We start from the raw sequence: 22,222 nt of genomic DNA on the forward strand, positions 1-22,222 counted from the left end.
GCTGTTATAAAAGCTGTTCCCAGGAGCAAGAAGGCTAGGCTTCCCTTTCTAGCAAAAAACCTCCTGAAGTAGATATATTTGGAAACAGACCTTTGGGCTGTTTAGGTTGTTTTCCAACCTTCTCAAAGGGAAAACTTTCCGAGTAGGTAAACAGACCTAACAAAGACACCACTGAAGCATGCCAACACTCCATTGTCATAAGATTTGGATTGCACAGTAACACCAAAAAACATTTTACAAACTTTTTTTCTTAAACCAAGAGGAATTCAGTTTTGCTCTTTGAAGCTGTTCCAGTCCAAATGTCCCACAGCCTCCCAGTAACAGGACAGCCAAGGATGCTTTCATTCCAGCCTGAAGCAGGTTCAGAAAGCCCCCCAACAGATGTGCCTTACAACCTGATATATGGCAATTTTATGCCTCCTACCATTCCCTGAATTAGGTCAGTACCAGTTTCCAGTTTGCTTGTAACCAACTTCTTTCTTTGTGACTTAAAACAACATTTCATCTGATTATCTCTACACTGTGTTTTCACAGGGACAGTCCCTCAGCCAGCTTTAGGCTGCCCAAACACTTTGCTAGTAATTCCCCTTCCACCTATGTTTAACCCTAGGCTCTGTCTTCATAGTTGGGCCATCTTAGTTTCAGATCTTCCCTATTTATTTTGAAAGATGCTGGAATAGCGATGAGGGATTTCTGGTCACCCTGAAGATGCTAAGAATATCTGCAAAGATACAAAGTGAGACTGCTTGCACTTTACCTTCACTAGCAGACGGGTGAGTTTCTCTTCACCACTGTACACAGTCCCAGAGACTTTCCCATCCTGCCAACATACATCTCCTGCAAGAGAAGGAAGAGCACGCTACTTGCAAACACAGCCATTCTAAGAAAGCATGTACAAGTGCACAGAGAACTCCCCTCCCCAGTTCTACAGATGAGCATTCAGCTCTTGAGATTTCACTGATGAGGAACATGTATGATTTTTGTGCCACAGAAATAGCTGTGTGCGACGCTAAGCCTCTGGCATCACCTACCCCATGAACTTAGCAAAAACTGCAAGTAAAAGATGCCTAGAGAGTCAGCACATAAACAACATCTAGCTGCAGCAAGCAGTTATACTAATATGTAGTCCACTTAATCCCCGCTCAGTCTCCCCAGACTGCTGTCCAATCAACTGAACACTAAAGTGGCTCAAGTTAAAGCCACTTTCAAAGAGCACCCATCACCACTGTAAGCTGAGAAGAGATGGAAAGGCCAAGCTTGTATTGCTAAAAACTACAGTGCCAGGTGCCTCAATTAAATTTTACCTAAAACAATATGCCACTGAACCTTTAACGAATGAGAGAAGGTGGATGGAAAAGCATCAGGAGCACACTCTGTTGAAAAGCATTTCAACCCACTGTCCAACACAACAGTACTTAACCAAGTGACTTTCTGCCTCCAAACACCCCAGAAGTGTATTTCCACTTGTCTGGTTATTTGCTCCCTTTCCTAACTGTCAGCCTCCTTCATAAACCACAATGGCATCAGCTTCACAGGAATATATAAGGTGAATATAGTCACAATCCAACCCTCAATTCCAAGCAACTTTCAAAGGGGAGCGCACGTGTGTGGGAAGGAGGGAACCATAGGAAAAGAACAAAGGAAAGAAGAACCCAGTGAAAGAAGGAAATAATTGAGGGAAAACAGACAGGAGCTACAGAAGCAATACATTAAAGTAGAATAAGATGTTGTTCTAGGACTGTGAAAATGTGTTTCTGAATTTGGAGTGGATGCACTGTTCCAGCAGAAAACGCAAGTAATTTCTCAAATTTGGGACAGGAGCAGGGTAGTCACATCATCCCCTGTGGACAGCAAGTCACTCAAATTTGCTCATTAGGAGTAATAGGTACACAAATCAGGGTGGAGATATTTACATGAGCAAGGCAACTCAAATTAAGTTTCAGGCACTGCTTATGTGGACTCAAGCCAGGAGAAGAACACCATAACTTTGCCTTAAATGGCATTTTTGAGGTGCAAACCATTATGACATCAACGGACAGACACTCTCTTGGAAAGTCCCTAGAACTCCCACTTGAAAGTTGGCTTTTTTATTATGAGCATTCCCTGGGGCTTCACAGAAAACACATTTCTGGTAAAAGTTGAACAATCAAGGCAACTGCTCAGAAATGTAATCAAAAATGCATTCAAATAACTTTCCTCCGTATTTCTCTTCTCCTCAGGTCTTCCATCATCAGTCTAGAATTCTTGGGGAAGGAACAGAATTTCAATGTAAATACCCAAATACAGCATTAGAACTCATGAATACTGATCTTAAGTCACTTCCAGAAGGAAACCAGACCAATATTTGCAAGCCAAGAACATGAGGGAAGAAATATTTAAGATGAAACCATGAGCAGGGGTCATCAGAACTCATTTAAGAGTGTAAGTCTTATGTTAGGTCTACAAAACAGACCCACCCCTGCTGCAGTACAGACTCACATTCATACCTTTTGAGCTGTACTCTTTCATCTTCTCTAGTACCTCAGGCTGGCTCATGCCTTGCTCTGGCAGCACTTTGATATAATCCTTTTCATCTTTCAGGAAGGATAAACTGGAAGTGACATCATTCAAAGCTTCATCAATCTTCTTTTGAATCTAAAAAGAAAGGAAAATCCTATCAGCAGTGGCTCCGGCCGTATTATAAATAATTGTTGAGTGCACACGAGATTGAACTCACTAGCTACACCCATACTATTGAACAGAAGAGATAGGAATTGTTTCAGATCTATGACCAAAAAGCATCACAGAGTTCCCAGCCTCAGGGTTCAACTCCTCCTTCCCACCAACCTCTCCCTCCAAAACCAAGGTGCCTGGAACAGTGAACTGGCATACACTAGTCTCTAAACCATCCTAGGAATTGCCTGTGGGAATAGTAGCTGGCACATCCCAGAACTGTGACAAGTAAGCAGTATGGGCAATTGCAGAGTGGCACTTGGACCACTGCTCAGCTGTGTTTCATTCAACAGCACAAACACCACCACCACAACGTTCAGAGTACGTTCTTTACTAGGTATTGATGAGCAAGAGGGAGCTTCAAGCCCCTTCCTTAATGCTTCAGAAAACAAAGCTCAAGGCAAAAAATACTGCATTTTTTTCCACCAACCCTTTAAGTCAGTTTTTACTTTGCAGAAGTCTTCAGATGCGTTTTATCTTGCACCTTGTCTCCTCTGCCACCATACACATGGTTTAGAAACTCATGGAAATAGAAACAATAAAGAAATCTCCACTACAGACACCGTTAGATTTCCTTCTTCCCACCCACACCTTACATTGTGCGACTTCTTCGCACAACACATTGCAAGGCAGAGACACTTCCTGACCCGGCAACACAGGTGTTATGGTATCATGAGCTTTAAAGACTTTTGGACATTGGAATGACTCAAAGTCAAGGCCTCCTGTAAGTAACTGATAGGTTATCAGGTATCAGCCTACCAAGGAGCAGAAAGAGTACAGACACGACACACCAGGAGTCCGCTGGCACAGGAGAGCTTAACAGCACTAGCCCTGAGAAAGTAAGTCTGGACAAAATAGGGACTGTATACAAGGGGTCCAGACTCTGTCCTTTTCTAATGGGCAAACAAAAAAATATAATAAAAGAACAAGTCACTAATTCATCGGATCAAGGGCTGCTCAAGTCAGAAGGTGAAAGTTGGGGCACTTAACATGACCTAAGAGGGGGGATTGCTAGTCCCTTCCAGAGGGCTGGGGGAGAAACTTGGGAACCACTTCTGTGTCCACAGCGAAAGGAAAAAGTTCCTCTCTGCTACTCTCATCTGATAAAATTTCCTATAACAGATCTGACACCCCAAAATCCTTGTGTAAATATGCCCACACAGAGAGAAGCACAATCAAGTGTGATACCATCATTTACTAGGTAAAATAAACCAAGCTGTGCATTTCTCAATCACTGAGTCATTAACATACTAAAACATGCTGTAGTTTCAAGTTTTTTGTGAAAAACACCCATCTCCCAAACACTTAAGCCTGTCTCATTTTAATGATTACACAAACTTCTGATATCTTTGTGCTGTAATGCTGGCTATTACTAATAGGTATCTGAGCTCTAAACTAATCGTGGCCAGTCATCTGATTAAAAAAATTATCCTTCCATGTTGCACAACGAACACCTGGCTATCTCACACTTACACAAGAATAAGACATTGTTTCAGAAGAACAACTCAAGTTCAATCCCGTCCCTTTCTTCCATAAATAAAATTATTTTCTTAAAATCTAGCAATGAGGAAATATTACTGGAAACATGTGGAACCATACTCACTGATTCCTGCTTTAAAAAAAAAAAAAAAAAAGAAAAAGTGGCACCCCCATTTTATGAAAGCGATACTATGACAAAAAAACTAGATAGAAGTTATATCTTTCATTAAATCAGGTGGCAGCAAAAGACCTTCCAGATCTATATCCTTGAATCATTATAAACACAGTAACATGACAACAAAGATGTAGAGAACTAAGTTTTCCTGAGAGTGCTATGCAGGCTGAAACAAGGACCTGGGATAATATTAAAAAAAGTTGAAGTACTTACTATAGTCCCAACAAACGGCATTTTTCTCAGTAGTTTAAAGAACTGTTTTTTAGTTCGGGATGTTAAACCTGAAAGACAAAAGTCAGAAATTAACCTAAGATGACTCAAGAAACAAAAAAACCTGACTTGTAGCACCATACTTCTGGACACAGCCCATGATACAGGCTCAGTATTTCCAATTCAAGCTAAAAATAACAGTGACCAAGGGGACATGGTGAGACAAATGAGTGTATCAAAGTTCAGAAGTGTACCATGCTACAGAAACATCTTGCAGAACAGTAGCCATCTATGGGACTCAATTTCACTCATTTTCTTACAAGGGAATTTGCACCCAAATGTGGAATTTTACAAGGAAGAGAGGGATTTTAGGATTTGCTAAAGGTAAGGTCTCCAGCCAAAAAGGATAATACATTTTGAAATTATTTTCTGCCTCTTCAGATCAGAATAGTACCATAACACAAAACCACTCAGCAACGTAAAACAGGCTCCCAGATCAAAGGAGGAAATAGTAGTTTGGCCATGATGCTACAAGATTCACAAGGTGTCTGGTCACCCAATGTAGGAAATGCATGATGCAACGGGAGGCGACTCAGGGGAAGGGAACGGACAGAAGGAAGAGCAGAAATTCCACCACAGCCCAAATACTGAAATGAGAGAAGCCACTGGTGACAAACACCAGAAAACTCCCGGGGTAGTTCCAAAGACAGGAATGAAAGCAGGCTGACGCAGATGCCTTAGAGCCACCAGAAATGCATTTGGAGTCCTAGAGGCATTTCAATTGAGTACCAGCAGCTACAGGACACTTACACCAAGAAAATACTAAACAAAACTTTAAAAATCAACCGTTTTAGGACTTTGCAATTTTATCTACATTTCCCCCCTCACTTCATATATATTTTGAAAAGCTATGTAAGGACAGTAATTGCAGTCTGGCACATTCTGTAGCAAATACCCGCTAACACTCTGACAATAACATTTCTATTGCACATGTCAGTGTGCAGTGTTTCTTTAATAACTTCCACAGTGAGAGAAGACTGAAAGCTCCTGAAAAATTCAGACAGTTTAATCAGATCTTACAACAGCTAGTCAATGTTTTTAAAAAAATAGTGTGCAACAGTACACATAATAGCCAAGAAGCTCCTAAAACCCTGTACTGAGCAAAAGCTTCATACCATTCTGCTCATTCCATTGATGTTTCCACTATTCAGCTACTCCCAACTTTAAAAAGGAAAAAGGTTGGCTGAGGAACAGAGCGGCACAGAGGTAAACGTCAAGTTCAAAACTTGGCTATTTTTAACAAACTGCCACTGGAGTGTAACCCTAAGGCCTGCGGGAACTGAAAAGCACCATGTTGTCCTCTGGGGGCAAGGTAGTTATCTGACCATCACACAGCCAGAGAAAACTGCAGGTTCATCAAAACAGATCCCACTGAAGAACTGTCAATATCAGAAACCATTCAAAACAGGAAGATGCTCCAGGAAAATAAAAAAAACACACACACACACCACCAGCACACGCAATTATCTTGAACATCCTGAGGATGAAACGTGCCTCCAACACCAAATCAAAACCACGTCTCTTCCCCCAGCAGGAAGGGAAATAACCAAGAGCAAGAGTTATCCAGACACTTTGCACCAGTGACTAAATTCACATGTCAGCTCTCAAATAGATTTGCCCAGGTTTTGAGCAAGACAAATGTTGCGACAAGTAAATGGTTTAGCCAAAAGCAAAAGGGAGACAAGAGGAAGGGAAGGAGACGCAGGCGCATTCCAGGCTGGCTTACCACACCCTCTGAAGGAATGGGGGTGTCTCATTGATCAGACAGGCCTTGACTTTAATTTGGAAGAGGGTTTTGTTAATACTAGTTGACAGTGGAAAGTCTATTTTAACAAGCGTTTGGCCTTGTTTCGTCCTCTTTACTTCCACTATTTAGGAATAATTCTGTCCCCTCTCCCTTCCCCCCAAACATAAGAAAATTCCCCATTTCAAATACTTACTCTCAGACTGGAAGAGGAAGCCATGCAGCCATACACTTAAAAGTGTAGAAGAAAATGTCAACCCAACCAATTGCCAAGGTTCAAGTCCATCACACAGGGCATTCACAAAGCTCGTTGCTTTCTCCCAATACATCTGGAGGATTTCCTTGTAGGGAATAATGGCATCCTACACAAAGGAAAACAAGAATGATTTTGAGAAAAGTTCAAATGCATACAAACAGGGCATCAAAAAGTCAACGAGTCTATTGCCTGTTAAAAAGGTGCTTTTCAGTAGGCAGACCCCATGCTTTCCTTAGTTCCTGTAAACAGAACAGGTAGGAGATAGTTGTCCTTCATTTCCAGTCAAGAGTCACTGATAAAACACATCTTGAGAGACTTCAAATACTCTGAGAGAAGTGCAGGCAAGCAAGATACGCAAACTTCGCAGTCCCAAGACACATCACCAAATCTTACCAAGGCCCAAGAAGCAACTGTGTTCATATTTTTTTTTCAAGGAATTATCAGGTGGCAAGTGAAGACTGAACTACTGAAATACACCCATCAGAAAGGATCCACCATTCATCAGGCACCACCAAAACAGGTCTATTAAGTATCTAGGGCTGAATTTTTTAAAGAAGATGCAAGTACTCAGCAACTCGTTAAGATCTAATTAATACCTTCCATACAAAGGGAGGAAGGCAGAGACAAACACTGCTGCTGCCAAAATAAAAAACAGAAAGCTCTGATGCAATAACTATTACAACGTCAAACTAGCAATTATTGTCAGGATGGAGCCCAAATGCCCAATCAATAGCTTAAAAGTACACTCTCTTCAAGAGTCTCAGAAGAATGGGGTGGGGAAAACCAGATGTGCACAAGGCAAAAAGGACACTTTCCCCAAAACAGGGGTCTTCAGTGCTATTCTCTGGAAAAAGGTGTCTAGAGATAAAAAGAATCCAGGTAACCACACCTTGTTTGGAGCTATGACCAAAAATAAATATTTGGGGGGGTTGTTGCATGTTACAGACAAAAGCTTGTGCGCTTCACTTTTTTTTTTTTTAAAAGCTTCTTCATCCACCCCCCAGAGCACTTTTCCAAACCCTTCACCCCTTTTAGCCTACAGACAAGGTTAGTTTTGCCAGAGTGTTCTGGGAGGGGATCTCCAGTACTACAAAGCTTCACCCTCCACATGACAAAGTACATGGGGCTTTTCAAAAGATGCGTTAAAAAACCTTGGAAGGAATACACCTATGGTGTCCTACTCTTCTTGGGATTAGAGTGACTTACAAAGACCACACATATATATGATGGTATTAACATTATAAATAAACCACTAAATTAAAAGCTGCTAAAACATTCCTTCTCAGAACCCTTTACAGACCTCACTACTGGGTCAAGCCAACAACAGAAGTAGTATTTAATTTTTTTTTTTTTTTTTAGGTCACATTTAAGGATAGCATGTCATTCCAATACAACTGGAGAAGCTACAAACAGCCTGAAAAAAAAGACCAAGTTCTTCCAAATAATGAATGGAGGAAGGCAGGATTCCTTATGAAAAAACAACACCATGAATATTCACTACCTTGGAAAAGCAGTAAAATGCGTATAATGTGAGAGGGTTTGAAAATATTTAAGCAACCCGAACATAAAGCTAAAAAATTTCAGCAAGACAACAGCATCACCCATTGCAGAGGACTAGCATCACCCGTGTCCCAGCACAGGCTGAAGGGACAGACTGAACTGGGCAAAACCAGGTCTCCTTGTGAGGAGCAGCACTCAGCTGTGGGATGTCATATTAGCATCCATCCACTTGGCAAAGGGCAACTGAAAAAATACACCAGCTACTTCAGCCTTGAAAACAAGGCAGCCACATAAACAGCTGCAATTAGGCAATGTCCTAGCTAATTAATACCCAGTCCTCCAACCCAGCCATCACAAAGCTGATTTAACCCAAGAATTTAAGGGAAGAGCTACCTTTTTCAACTAACCAGAGGTGGTATTTAAGTTTCATCAAGTTTGCACAATCTTCTCTGAAAAATCTCTGGAAAGGAATGTTCAACCAACAGCAATGACTTTGGTTCATTGCCTAGGAGCTAGTGCCAGAATATTCAGTTCTGGAACTGCACTTGAAGGATGAAAACGGAGACACTAATGTGCTGGCATCTCAGTAGCTGTTCTCAGCTGATGGAATGAAAATGCTGCAGCATCAAATATAAAGTGGATTGTGGGTGTTTTTGTTTTTGTTTTCTGAAGGAGGATGCTGCAAGCTATAAGCCCAAAAATCAAAATGGAATATGACCTTCTAGATAGAAGTCACTTAAGTCAGTGGCCAAGTTAAAATAAAATAAATAGATCTGGCAAGAAATTGATCTCACTCTTGGAGAAAGCTCTGGACAGAAGACCGTAACCAACTGCACATTTTGTTGTCAAATCACACGCTCCCCATGAAACCACTGTGTTCGGCAGCACATCATCTCTCCACTGGGACGGGAGGTAAAAATAACTCCATTTTTCTAGATTCAACCAATACCAGTGGCAAATTTTGCATCCTATCACAGGGATAAGCAAACCCACTGGGAAGGCCCTCCTGTCCTCTCTATCCCAAGAGCCCATCAAACCAGTGCTCTGGTCTGCAAATTTAGGCCGCTCGACTCTGAACTTCAGGTGATCCCAAGCATAATGCAAATGGGATGTCTGTGATGCATGACACCACAGTAACCCCAGCACACTGCTGCACGAAAATCTATTCCCAGCCACGTTACCAGCAAAAAAGGCTCTGCTACCTAATGAAGACACAGATCAATGAGCAACACCCACCCTTCTGCTCTTACCCTACCGCACATACAAGGCACTGTGTCTCTGCCTCCACTCACTTCTCTGTTACTGAGACGCAAGACAAAATGTTTTTCCTCAAGTTTACCCCAAGCTACAAGCATGCACACCAGCACTGATGTATGGTAACTCAATGGTACGTCCAAGTTTTGAACAATGAAGAGATTTTCATTATGTTAATTCTAAGACATTGAAGAATTTCTTTCCCTTTCTTGCTTAAAAATAAAAAAAAATTAGATCACTCCATAAAGAATACAGTTTGACAGAGTGAAGTTTCCTCTGTATTTCTCACTTTCTCTTTCTCCAGTCCTTTCATACTTACAAGAGTTTAAAGGATGAAACTGATCAATTTAGGAGGATACTAAAAAGAGGTATTAAAAAAAAAAAGTGAAAATTGACACGGAAGATGAGTTAGCAATGAAATACAACTTCTCAGCTCTCTGGCTAACTACACACTCTGTTTTTAAAGCATGTCTTTGTCCCAAAGCATCCAGCAAGATACGAGACCTCTACTTTCTGAATTACTAACATAATCCTAGAGAAACCAAAGGGCATTTAGAAGGTTGCATTCGAATGTACTCTATTTTATTACACCCAACAACATGTGATTGCAGCCTCACTGCTGCAGCCCTACACTGCTTCCTTATTTTACAGGGAGGAGGCACAGACAATAAATAGCCTGTGTTCAGCCAAGCCATTTGAACCCCTTCTCCTGCAGCCCTGGAGAGCTGCTCAGAACATTAAAAAACAGGTGGATTTTTTTTTTTTTTCATTATCAGCCTCAGCCAAAAGAAACATTCGCCAGTAAGAGGGGATGCACTTCCAGCTTTGCAGGATCACTGCATTCATTCACCCCTGCTATTAGCGCTTCCCCAGCTGGGCTAAAGACAGAAAGCTGGCCTGATTTTTAAGCCTATCTACAGGACAGAATTTCATGTAAGGAAATAACCTGCTTATTTGTGAAGGCATCAAAAAAAAATAAAGGTTTTCCTTCTCATTGTAGGAGAGTAAATAAGCTGATTTTATTTCCTTAAGAGAACCTTCCCCCCACAAAAGCTTCATAAAACACAGGATTATTTTAGAAGTAGTTTAAAAGCTTGACTTAGGAGCACATTAAAAAGCATGGGGAAAAAATCTCCACTGTAGGATTTGTTTTTAATTCTCAGAGCATTAAGACAGACTCAGGTATCAGATAAAATACTAATTGAAATCATTAGGACTTCCAGTGTTCATCTGTACCAATATTAATGCACTCAGCAACCCAAGCAGTTTACATATTGAATTTTTAGCTCCACAGATTAGGAATACATCCTTAGTACTTTATTTCTAAAAGCCATTAGCTAGCTGAGCTGGTTCCAGGGACAGCACTTATGCCACTACAAAAGAGGACAAATTAACTGCAGTAATGCTCTTCTGTCCCAGATGATAGAAAAGAGGGGGAAAAAAATGCCAAAGCTAACAAGAGCACATTTTGCAGTTTTGCCAGAACAGCACTTCCTCGGCTGTGAGTTTCAGGACTCAAATAAGCCTAAAAAAAAACAAAACACAAACATAAAACGAGAAAGAGAAATAGAAAGGCAATAAACTGGAGTACCTCACACTTTTGTTACAAGTGCTTCCTGTTTCTGACATTGTAAAGTGGAAGCACCCTTAAAGTTTACCTGTGCGAAGAGTAGAAAAAAAGTTTTTATCAGCAGAATCTTCATTCCCCCAGGAGAGCATTTAAAGCAGGCCCCAGAACAAAAGCATCTTTTAAAGGCAAGTTTATTTTATGCAATTGTACGAGTGTTAGGCTCACTGCGCGAGTAGAAAGTGCTAAGATCGAATCATATCCTCAGCTTTCACCTGAATCCACACATTTTCCCAAACCAGAGACACCTCTGGCCACCTCCCTGTGCCCAAACCTTAACGTTCGTGTCTGCCATTTGTCCTTCCTCACTTCAACTGACCCCACAAATGAGGCGGCATGTCACGCAACTCAGCACGGAGTAAATCAAGGCAGAGGGAGGTTGCTCATAGCTAGTGCACCAGCTAGCTCAACTCTGATTATGGTAACACGTGGAATACAGGTATTGCCACTGTAATTAAGGCCCCTGCTCCTCTGCAACAAGTTCTTCCCAGGAGAAGGCTTCCTGCCTGAAAACAAACCGCACAAAACCAGCAACGACGCAGCAGCTTCGTTTATTTATTCTGCTCCTAAGAAGAAGGAAGACTTCAATTAGCCATGCCTTAGCTAACACCTTGTTGCCTGCACAAGCTCTGGCCACAAAAGGCACGTCTGACCAGTGTAACCAGGCAGCCTAACTGGCCTAGCCACAGGTGACTACTGGCCTTGCAGCCTTTCAGCCAGCCACCTTCCTACCCGAGAGCCAGGGCACAGGATTGAGCAACACCACCTCAGCCTCAGAGGGTGCTAATTGCTGCCTGTGCCTCGGGTGTTTTGATTCGAACCCCGGTAATGATTCTGCTCCTCTGTACCCTCCCTGCCACCCCCAGTGTGACAAATATCTTTACATAAGCACTGGGCAGAGAATATTTGTTAGTCAGCTCCTAATTATAGCTCGAGGTTTGGACGCCGTACTGCCCTCCTCACTAAAGGATGTGGGCACACAGAGCGATACCAGACACAGGATCTCTCAGAAATCAAGATTCATGAACCTTTAGATGTATGGGCCGAACTACATGAAAGAAAAACACATTCAGGTTACACTCATCTTACCACAGCTCCTTCGTACCACCAGTTTCTTCTGTGTTACATTTATTTCTGTCACTGCCATACTGAAATTTTTTTTGCCCTGTACACTGTCTGCAAAATGAATGTATACATACTACCTCACCAGCCCTGAGAGTTCAAGGGGAGGGACTAGACAATGACTAATTATAGCTTCAGCACAAAAACAAACAAGGCAGCAACTCAGAGTAAGAGCAGCAGCATCCTGGCTTCCACTGCAGAGAAGGAATTTAAAACTATCAAAACAAGATGGAGAAAGGCAGATTCAAGGCTCAACAAATGGGCTGTTTTACAATAGCCCAAAGGACTCCAAAATTAAGTGTGATTTCAAATTTCATTTAGCCCAAAACACGCACAAGATGTTGTTACTTATTGTTCAAGTTGCTCACTACAACAAACCAATTTATAAAAGCAAAGTTTCTGCCAATGTCTAGGCACACTCCAGGTGGCACAGATCTCAAATATCCTGAGAGGATTCACTTGATAGATGCCCTACGTGAACACATTATGGATGTCTTTGTGCATCACCGGCTCCAGGAAGGTGCAGTTTCTGTAAGGAAACATCCTCTCCCGGCATCCACAATAAATAGAATAAAAGAAGCACTCAGTTCCCTGTGTGCTGGGAATCGTCTGGGCACATTTGTTCATTCCTCCACTCGGCATCCTCTCAGATGCAGATCACTGCATGCCTTCTGGAGAACAAAATGGGTATTTATTTGAAACATTTTGTGAGTAGCTCAGTGCCATGCAGAGGTACACGTAGCATTAAAAGATAAAGTCTTGGCAGGAGCTGTCTGAAAGCAGACGATGGCATGGCAGTTGTTCTGGGAATGGGCGTCCATGAACAAAGGCAGCACCAAGACCTGGCACAGCTTCCTAGCAGGGTTATGCAAGCCTCTGACACAGTCCCTACTATCAACACAAACTGAATGCCGCTATTATATGTTAAGGGCCCCATTCTTGGGCAACTTTGACCACAGTGCAGGATCCTCACAGGCTATCTTATCAATGCCAACGTGCAAAACCCTTCAGCCCCTGCAATACCTAGCCACATGTCCTTTGTAATACGTGGCATGGATGGATCTCAGTGAGCTAGAAGGGGCAAAGGAGATGGAAATGCTCAGAACACAAAGGCTTCCAAGTGACTTCTCTCCGCAAATTTCTAGGAAACACAAATCCTTCCTAGAAAAGAACAAAGGAAATTGTATCACAATCACCACAGCCCACTGCAAAGAGACCAACACAGCTGCTACTACAACATCAATCAATGGGTTTCAAATCTCAGTTACACGCTGTGCTCTAAGAACCAGTACTAAAACATCTTCAAAACACCTACCGCTACACTAACCAGTAAAGGGCCATTGCCATTTCGCCAGTACACAAAGAGATTTAGGTACTAAATACCCCAGAAGGAAGCCCTGCTAATACCTGAAAGGGAATGGCTTTGATTGCCTGGGATGCAGGGAATGAGAACCATAGTTCTAGGTCAAAAATGCATCACTCCGTTTCCAAAAACCAAAGAGTGTGAACAGATCAGGCCTCCTGAAACACACTGGGGCCTGTGGTGGGAGACAGCTGGTGCAGGAGGAGATCAGGTTAAAACTACATCTTTTTATTGCCAGAACATGCAATAAAAATCCTTACTCATGGAAATGGGCTCTTCTGAATCCCTTTGGCCAAGAGAGTCACAGCAAGGTTTTGATCACTGCCACTCCATTCAAACCACACGCACGCAATAAATGCTGTGATTAGGTTTATCTTACCACCACCAAACAGTAGAGATACGCACTAGAGAAATCAGAGGCAAGGAGCAAGGCAACATCTCAGCAGACCCTCCCCTGCTCAGGTTGGCAACTCATCTATGACTTTTAAAGGGAGTGAGAGGGTGGAAAACACTTAGTAGGCTGTAAGTACACAGGAGAAGCAAGACTCTTCTTCATCTGGGTAAGAAAATTTCCAGTGCCTCACAATCCCTTTTGCTAAGGCCATGGGAAGGATCACAGAGTAAAACCACAATTTTGGAAAAACACTACGTATCAGTGTTTCCCCAGAGAAAGGTTCAGCCCCTGAGTACACAGCCAACTTTGCTACCTTTCCAGAAGCCAGGAACCCTGTGCAATAGCTACTGTCTAGTCTAACAAACAGAATAGCAGACCGGTGCAAGTCTTCCAGACGCAGCAAATAGCCATTTTCTCCACAGAGCCTTGGCACGGAGACTATGGTGGTAACAGCCTGACCACACAGCACGCCTCCAGCAACCCCAGGCCAGTCTAGACCACACCGTGCACAAGGTGTGCAGCATCTCCTCGGTTCCAAAGCAGCTAGCTTTTGGCATCTGAAAGCATCCAAAATATGAGCTGTGCAAGCTCCCGGTGCTGTCCCAAGCTACACATGCCAGCAGACACAAGGCATGCCACGGGCCCTGCCTTTGCCCCCCACGTGAAGGCGGTGGCACGCTGTCTGGACACAGCTCCACACCAGAGGGGGAAGAGGAAGCGGCACTTGAGTGTTCGGCCACAGACAGTCACTCCCCTCGACCGAGTGGGAAAAAGGCAGTCGGCCAGAGACGATGCTATTTCATCTACCACCCCGCAGCAGCCAAGATTGCAAAGTACCTTCCGGGGCGGGGAGGGGTGGGTGTGGAAACTAGCAGCTCTTCCAGGTTTGAGGACTCAGAAAATGCGTGCCATACCACTGCATGCCAGAGCCAGCTACATTTCAGAAAATCACAGTTGCAACTACGAGTTTGTTTCTCTACTACTCTTACTTCTAGCCAATAAATAAATAAATAAACAAGCAAACAGGGTGTCTGTTAGCCAGATTAACTTTTAGCAGAACTCAGGCGCCTTCGCCGAAATCCACAGCAAGCAGAAAATACAATTTCTAACACCACCACCACCACCACCCCCCGAAATAAACCCACAGAGCCACTCACAAATACCCTTTCTAACCCTCCCTGCCCTGCAGCCAGACACCTGTGGGGGACAAGGAAAGCACTGCACGGTTAGCAGGCCTGCAGGAGCCACGGACCCCCCCACGCACCACCCCGTTTAGGGGCACGGTACGGGCCTCGCCCGGCCGCCGGCGGGGGGAGAAGAGACACCCCCCCCCCCTCCCGAGCACACACAGCCCCCTCCGCCCCGCCAAAACACCTGCGGCCGAGCTCGGCCAGGCGACCCCCCCCCCCCCAACCCCGAGCAGCCACCGACAGCCCCCGGCCCACAGCAGGCAAGGCCTCGGCGCCTCAGGGCCGGGAGGGCGCTAGGCCGCCCCGGGACACCCCTATCTCTCACACCTCCCCGCGCCGGCCGAGTTAGGGACCCACCACCCCACACTCCCCGCTCACCATCGCCGCCGCTGCCGCCACCCTCTCCTTCGCCTTCTCCTTTTTCTTCTTCTTCCTCCTCCTCCTCCTCCTCCTCCTCCTCCTCTCACCGCGCCCTCCACTCCAGCGCCCCCTGCCGCGCGCGCCGCGCCACGGCGCCCTCCCGCCCACAAGGGAGGGGCGGGCAGCAGGCCCTGAGGCGGCCGCGCCCTCCCCTCAAAGATTGCCAAAAGGCTGCCTTGGGGGTTAATAACCCTAAAGAACAACAACAAATAAAAATAAATAAATAAATAAAGCGGTTTGTAAGCCCGCCCCGACCTCTGCCCGGTGTTGGCACTCCAGGTTTGAGGAACGGCGTCCTCACGCCACAGTGGCCAGGGAAGCTTCCACAGAAGAGCTCGCCAGGAATGGCGCTCTGGGGAATTAACCAGCCAGCCCGCCTCAGCACTTGAGTCCTAATTAGCTCCTACAACACACAAGGAGGCCCCGTTGCTCCAAGAGCTCTCCATTAACACCCAGTCTTCTTGGCGCACGGAGACTCCTTGGTTAGCGCAAGGTCAGCTGAAGCCAGTGAGACATTTTATTCAGAGCTTGTTCCAGCAACCAGTTGCTCTTAAGCCGTTTCACTGGGTTTAGGATACATTTCTTAGACGCAGAGTGTTCCTGCTCTTTTTTGGAAGAAAGTTTTTGTGCTGTGCAAAATTTAAGGCAGGAGCTACTGGTCAATCGAGCATTAAGATCGGGTGGGACCCCGTGGGACAAAGGCTGGGTGTCAAACACAACAAGCAGAATATTGTGTAGGACCAGCCTCCTACAAGCACAGCAATTTTTCAGGCATCCAGGGCAAACATCCAAAGGGCATATAAGTTGTGGGAAGCAGCATTTAGAAGAAACTGTGTTACAGACTAGTTGCAGCTAGACGGGAACCTACTAGGATCATCTAGTCCAACTGCCCAACCACCTCAGGGCTGACCAAAAGTTAAAGTGTGTTATTAAGGGTGTTGTCTAAATGCCTCTTAAACACTGCCAGGCTTGGGACATCAACCACCTTTCCAGATAGCCTGTTCTAGTGTTTGACAACCCTCTCAGTAAAGAAATATTTCCTAATGTCAAGGCTGAACCTCCCCTGATGCAGCCTTGAACCGTACCCATGCATCATGTCCTATCACTGAATCCCAGGGAGGAGAGACCAGCACGTCCCTTTCCATGTCCCCTCCTCAAGAAGATGCAGAGAGAAATGAGGTCGCCCCTCAGCCTCCTTTTCTCCAAACTAGATCAACCCAGAGTCCTTAGTAGCTCCTCACATGGTGCTTCCAGTTATGTAGCATCCAGTTTGCAAAGAGGGAGGTAGCCAAGCAATGTTCCCCAGCTTTAGGGAGTGTGGCCAAGGGTGGGACAGCAGCACGGAGGTGAGAGGCTGCCTCTGGGGAACTGAAAGCAACTCAGAAAGAGGGAGAGATGGCCAGTGGCAGAAAGAAAGGGAAATATTTCAATTAAGTAGTTCCTTGTGCAGTGACAGCAGAGCAGCCCAGCTTCAGGCAGGGTCATGTTTTGCGGGCAAACAGGCAAGCAGGTGCTCTGTTTGCCAGTAAGTGGTGTGAATTGGACGAATACCACAGTAGCATTTGGCTCATTTCCAGCCCAAAAATTAATGCGCAAACCAGTTGCAGTTCAGTGCGTCACAGAGCGCTGCCTCTGCCACCAACCTGGTGCAGTAGCTCGAGCAACTGCCCCTCTCCTCAGAGGCAGCAGCAGGAATGCCCATCTTCACATGGGCCTACACGGGAGCTCTTGGAGAGCAGAGTCTGAAGCCCACACTCAAGCCAGTTATTTAATAATCATTGGTGCCTTTGCCAAAGCTGGATCAAAACCAGCAATTATTTGATGTCCCTTATATCCATAATAAAGTGTTTGAGATGCACCTTTTGTTGCAAGCTTCCAAAACTAGTTTATTAAAACTGAAGATTTCCGGTTAGTCACTCCAGAACACATCATGGTTTTAAAATGCATAAATCTGTACATCCTCTTACATAGATTCAGGTGTAGCTTTTCAAATGTTTGCAATTAACCTCCCATGCTTTTGTTTATAGAATGTTTTGAAATGGGTATACAAGTATCAGCTCTTGGCACTTGTAGTTAGCACAAATATTTAACTCTGTGCTGCTTTACAAGTGGTAACTGTTATCATCAGCTGTCACAATGCCATCCAAGCTGTCTCCTCACAGAAGATGGCATCTTACATAAGTCACCAGACAGTACTTTTATCTCAGGAAAACTGCCCTCGTGGGATTGTTTTTAAAAGTATTCCTAGATATCAGATGTTGTTTTTAGCAGAAGAGGGAACAAACAGATCTGTTACTAGCCCACTATCAGTCTCACAAAGTAGGTCTTCTTCCCATGTACTTGCCAAACAAGAAAGCATCTACTTGAGACAACCCCAAGAGAGCTGTTTTCGGGTAGAAACTACCTCTGCAACAAGCACCGATGCCCCCACGCTTCCAGAAAAATGTTGCTATTTGGAAAATATCCTTAAAAAAAAAAAAAAAGACAACGCCAAAACATTTATGTCTAAGTAACATCTTGCTCTCAAGAGGGTGAGAGGAAATCTTATTTGTTCCTTCAACCCGAAAAAAGCCTCTTAGGATGCATCATTGCTAATCTTTACGTACACCTTCGCATAATGCCAGGAAATGGAGAGCTTGATTTGTTAGATACGGTTAAAAGCACAGCTAGAAGGGAATACTGTATCTCTCTAGAAATATGTGGGTGTGGAAGGAAGAGACACACCGGGAAGGGAGAGGAGCCATTTCAGTGAGAGGACAATGATGGCACGAGAACAAATGGATGCAGGTTGGCCCTGAACCCATTTAGGCAGAGAACTACAAGACGGTTTGTAGCCATGAGAAAGCCGAGGTTCTGCAACAGCCTTTCCATTCGAGTAATAACAACTTACAGACCTCAAAAGCCAGAGCCACTTCTCCAAAGCATGCTACAGAGGACCACGGCTTCTTCGCAGCTTTACATCTGAGTTTAAGAGCCTGTCTTGAAACTGGGAGACTTAATCTGTGGGGGATTAGGTTTTCCATATTCATTTAAACGAGGGTTTTCATTTTTCTCTGGTCCATCACACAGCTCAGTTCCTCCACAGCCCAGGCAGAAATAGATTTTGCCACCATTCAGACAGAGAAAAAAATGAAAGCACCTTGGCTTCTCCTTGCAGGTGGCAGGGTTAGTGTTGTGGCTGTGCCAAAGCAGCCACTGTCACACAAAGAAGGGAGTTGCCTTTCCCAGGAGCAGCCAGCCATCAGCCTGAGCTCCTGGCCCTGCTCTCCATCCATCTCTGCTGCTGCTGGCCCCAAGAAGGGCTGGGAAGGGGAGCCTGGGGCTGAGGAGCCCCAGGAGCAGGACGAGGAGCAGGACAAGGAGCAACCTGAGGAACAGGACAGCCGGGCTGCTTGTGTAGCCCAAGCTGACCTCGAGCATGGTGCAGAATAAGGTCAAGAGGGTAGGTTTGCCGGAAGGTGATCACTCTTAGTACTTGCAGCCTCCTAGCAGTGCCAAAAAGACCTCTCCCACAGAGCTGCGGTCTGGACACCTCTACTCTGCCAACCAAGATGCCTGCCAGCATTGCCGATGCTAAAACAGAGCTCTTGCACTGTCCTTTAAAGGCTCTCTTGGAAAGGGGGCTGGAGAGAGAAAAAAATATCATATGAGTCCTGATTTTGCAGTGCTTCAAGGTCCTCTCTGCCAGCAAGGCTGTTAGCATTACACAGTGTGTGGGTACTACAGTTACATATTTATGAGGGAAAAAAAGTCATTGAGACCAACCCTGCAGGACTAATCAGTTAAAGGGCTGATGCAAAAATCAAGTCTGAAAGCAGTCAAGTATGGAAAAAAAGGAGTGCTTTTTCCTCTTGCCACAAAGTAATGATGAGGAAATTATAATAACGCTCTCAGTGGAACAAACCCCTCTTTCTTCCCTCGTCCCCAGCTCTGCCTGCTCGCTCCTGCAAGCGAGCAGCAAGCAGTTGGCTGGGGGGAGCAAAAGAAGCTGCAGTTGAGCAGTGCAAGCAAGCACCTCTTGGTTGAGGTGCCAGAAGCACCCTGGCTTCAACATGTATCAGTGAGACATCTGCACCAAGCAGAGAACAAAGTGTACTTTTAAATATTTTTGGTGATAATTTTAAAGGAATATTACATTCTTGGTGTAGTTTAGGGTAGCAACAGCTCCACCTATTCAAACCCATTTTGCTTAGAACTGGCAGTCTTGAAGAGAAGGTATAGGGCTAACCTTTAAAAGACAGGGAGAAGTAATGGGATTTGATGTAGATTTAAGATTTTTGATCTACATCAGATCAGAGGGCTTCTTTAGTGACTGAATTACTTTCTCTGATTCCATAGGACTTACCATCATTCATAATTGCCATTTACAAGCACTTTAATGTTGCCTACCTAAGCATATCACCAACACCACATTAAGAGACAAATCAATAGGTAAGCCATTAGCAAACCTCCAGCCATAATTCTCAGACATAAAGGAAGGCGCAATAAGCCTGTGCTCCTACGAGAAACATTGCTCCCCACTTCAGCAACAGGCAGGAATTACAATCTCTGCTCCAGCAGCCATGGCTTGTAGGAGATGGAAATGAGAAACACATTGCCTTCCTAGAATAGATCACGACGTACGCATTGTGTCTCACCCCAGACTCATTTCCTTTCCATGCATTCCCTGCTGACTGATTAAAGACCGCAGTATGCGGTGCTGGGAACCTGATAGCAGCTGCCAGCCACACTGAGAGCACCAAGGAGTCTGCAAGTCAGCAGATCTGGACCTCCAAGGGTTCCCCCACTGGCTAAACCCTCCGTGCTGCACAGCCAGGAATCCAGAGCATGCAAGTGAGGAGCCCACAGAGCCCCGGGACCCAATCCTGCCGGAAAGGGTTGTAAACAAAGTTCACGTGAGGGTCTGGAAGTTCACAGCTACCCAGCAGGAGTGTGGAGCTGCTGTTTTGTTTGATTTCAAGATGACATGCTTCTGAAGTATAAAAGCAGGATCCACAAAATTAAAGTCACATGCGTTGCCTGCTAATGTCATTTTAGCTGAGGCTTGAGTTGGGATAGAAATAGTCCACTGACCTCTTTCACTTGCTTGTTTGGAGGACGTGAAAGGCCTGAGGAGGAGACACCGTCCATACTGGCTTCCTCTGTCCTTTCCCCGGCCTAATCAATGAACAGGGGCAATATCATACTGAACATCCACAAAAGTGTCCCTAACTAGTACCTAGCAGATGCAGTCTGTAGGCAGTTTGTCAGCTAAGGCAGATAATCTCAAAAAACTGGTGATACAGTTAATTGAATCATTTTAAGAAAAGAATCTGACCACTGTTTGGGAACAGAAAGTAGAAGCAGCAAAGCTAAGTAAATTTAGTGTTCCCCACAAGTGTTTTGTGAGGACCAAGACCCATATTTCCATCCAAACATCCATGATGTTAACACAGCCCAAATCACACTCCTCCTGTCATTTAGTCTGTTTTGTTGGCGTGGTTCTGTACAAGTCTCAGGGGAGCAGAGAACAAGAGAGATTTGAAGGTAGGGAGGAACATGTTCCTCCCCCTTTCCTTCCCACCGCGGGCAGGTGGCCACGGCTTGTGCAAGCCGGTGGAGAACAGCCAAGCGGCTGCTGGGGCACAGCCCATCACAGAGGATCCCAATCCATGTACCCCCCCGATCGGCTTTTACAAACAAATATAACGCTGATTTTGCAAAGATCAATGTGATGCATTTCGGCACAGTGTGCTCTGATCTGACTGCTCACACCCATATTCCACAGGACACTTGTAACTCGGCTGCGAGAGGCCGGTATAAGGACAACCCAGATTTAGGCTGTTTACAACCCCAGACACTGCCTCAGGGAAAACTGCACCAGTGCCCTGGTAAGCTTTTGTTTGCCGTATTGCATGCGATGTCAATATGCACATGGGTGCAATGTGTTGCAGAGGCTGAGCCGGGTACAGTACATCCAGCCCCATTGCTCCATAAAAATGTGGTTATTTAGACCTTCGTCAACAGGAGCTTTCTTCCCCCAGCTTACCCTGAAGACCTACAGAGGCAAGTCTGGTCTTGAGCAGATGCTCTAAACCTCAACTCAAATTACAGCACAAACCTAATCAAAATTTACAGTGCATAAAATTAAACACATGAATACACCTTTGAGGTACAAGGACTAGAAGGAAACTCATACCAATCAGAGGAACAGACTTTTAAAAAACAATATAAAAATAAATGAGCTCAAAGGGCACTCACAATGAAAGCCTAACATGGGTTTACATAAAAGAACATTATGTCTGGTTAACCTAGAATTTTCCAGTTGATTTGTTTGATTTATGATTAAACTGATCAAGAACAGTAGCTAGTTTCTACACTAGCAAAGTTCTTTCCTGTAATCTTCATTAGTGCAACTTTATATTGTGCACATATGGGCTCAGTTCCTGAAATAACCATACAGTATTCCTATTTGGCGGGTAGCATAGGTTCTCATCTTATAGAAAAATACACTGGAATTGGTGGAATTAAAAGGAATCCCATTTCTTTTCTTGTTTCCAAGTTGTTCAGGACAGAAGCTACTCAAAGTACTGAAATATGAGCACTTGGAAATAAATATTTATATTATGCATTTTGTGTATATATTAAGAAAGAAATACAAAGCTCTGGTTTTATATAAACTCTGCAGAAGTAGAGAACACAGTGTAATACATTTTCAACACCTTCACCCTAGAAAC

The 22,222-nt window shown here is 44.4% G+C and overlaps 1 protein-coding gene across 3 annotated transcripts in view; it reads right to left on the bottom strand.

The window, feature by feature from the left end:
• Positions 1–15,506, bottom strand: part of SGPL1 (sphingosine-1-phosphate lyase 1) — a 32,284-nt gene extending 16,778 nt beyond the window's left edge. Inside the window, exons 1-5 of one of the 3 annotated variants that reach the window (XM_042787639.1) lie at positions 15,465–15,506; positions 6,577–6,742; positions 4,580–4,647; positions 2,487–2,634; positions 758–837 (exon numbers count right to left, since the gene is read on the bottom strand). In XM_042787639.1, the coding sequence (XP_042643573.1) occupies positions 758–837; positions 2,487–2,634; positions 4,580–4,647; positions 6,577–6,742; positions 15,465–15,467 (465 nt within the window). In that variant the 5' untranslated portion in view covers positions 15,468–15,506. Of the gene's footprint in view, positions 1–757; positions 838–2,486; positions 2,635–4,579; positions 4,648–6,576; positions 6,743–7,029; positions 7,072–13,162; positions 13,289–15,464 lie in introns of those variants that run through there. The other 2 variants (XM_042787643.1, XM_042787633.1) reach the window with 2 other exon arrangements.
• Positions 15,507–22,222: the final 6,716 nt, after the last annotated feature.

The sequence above is a fragment of the Tyto alba genome, unplaced genomic scaffold (assembly GCF_018691265.1).
Source record: "Tyto alba isolate M040663 unplaced genomic scaffold, T.alba_DEE_v4.0 Super-Scaffold_1, whole genome shotgun sequence".
NCBI classification, from domain to species: Eukaryota; Metazoa; Chordata; class Aves; order Strigiformes; family Tytonidae; genus Tyto; species Tyto alba.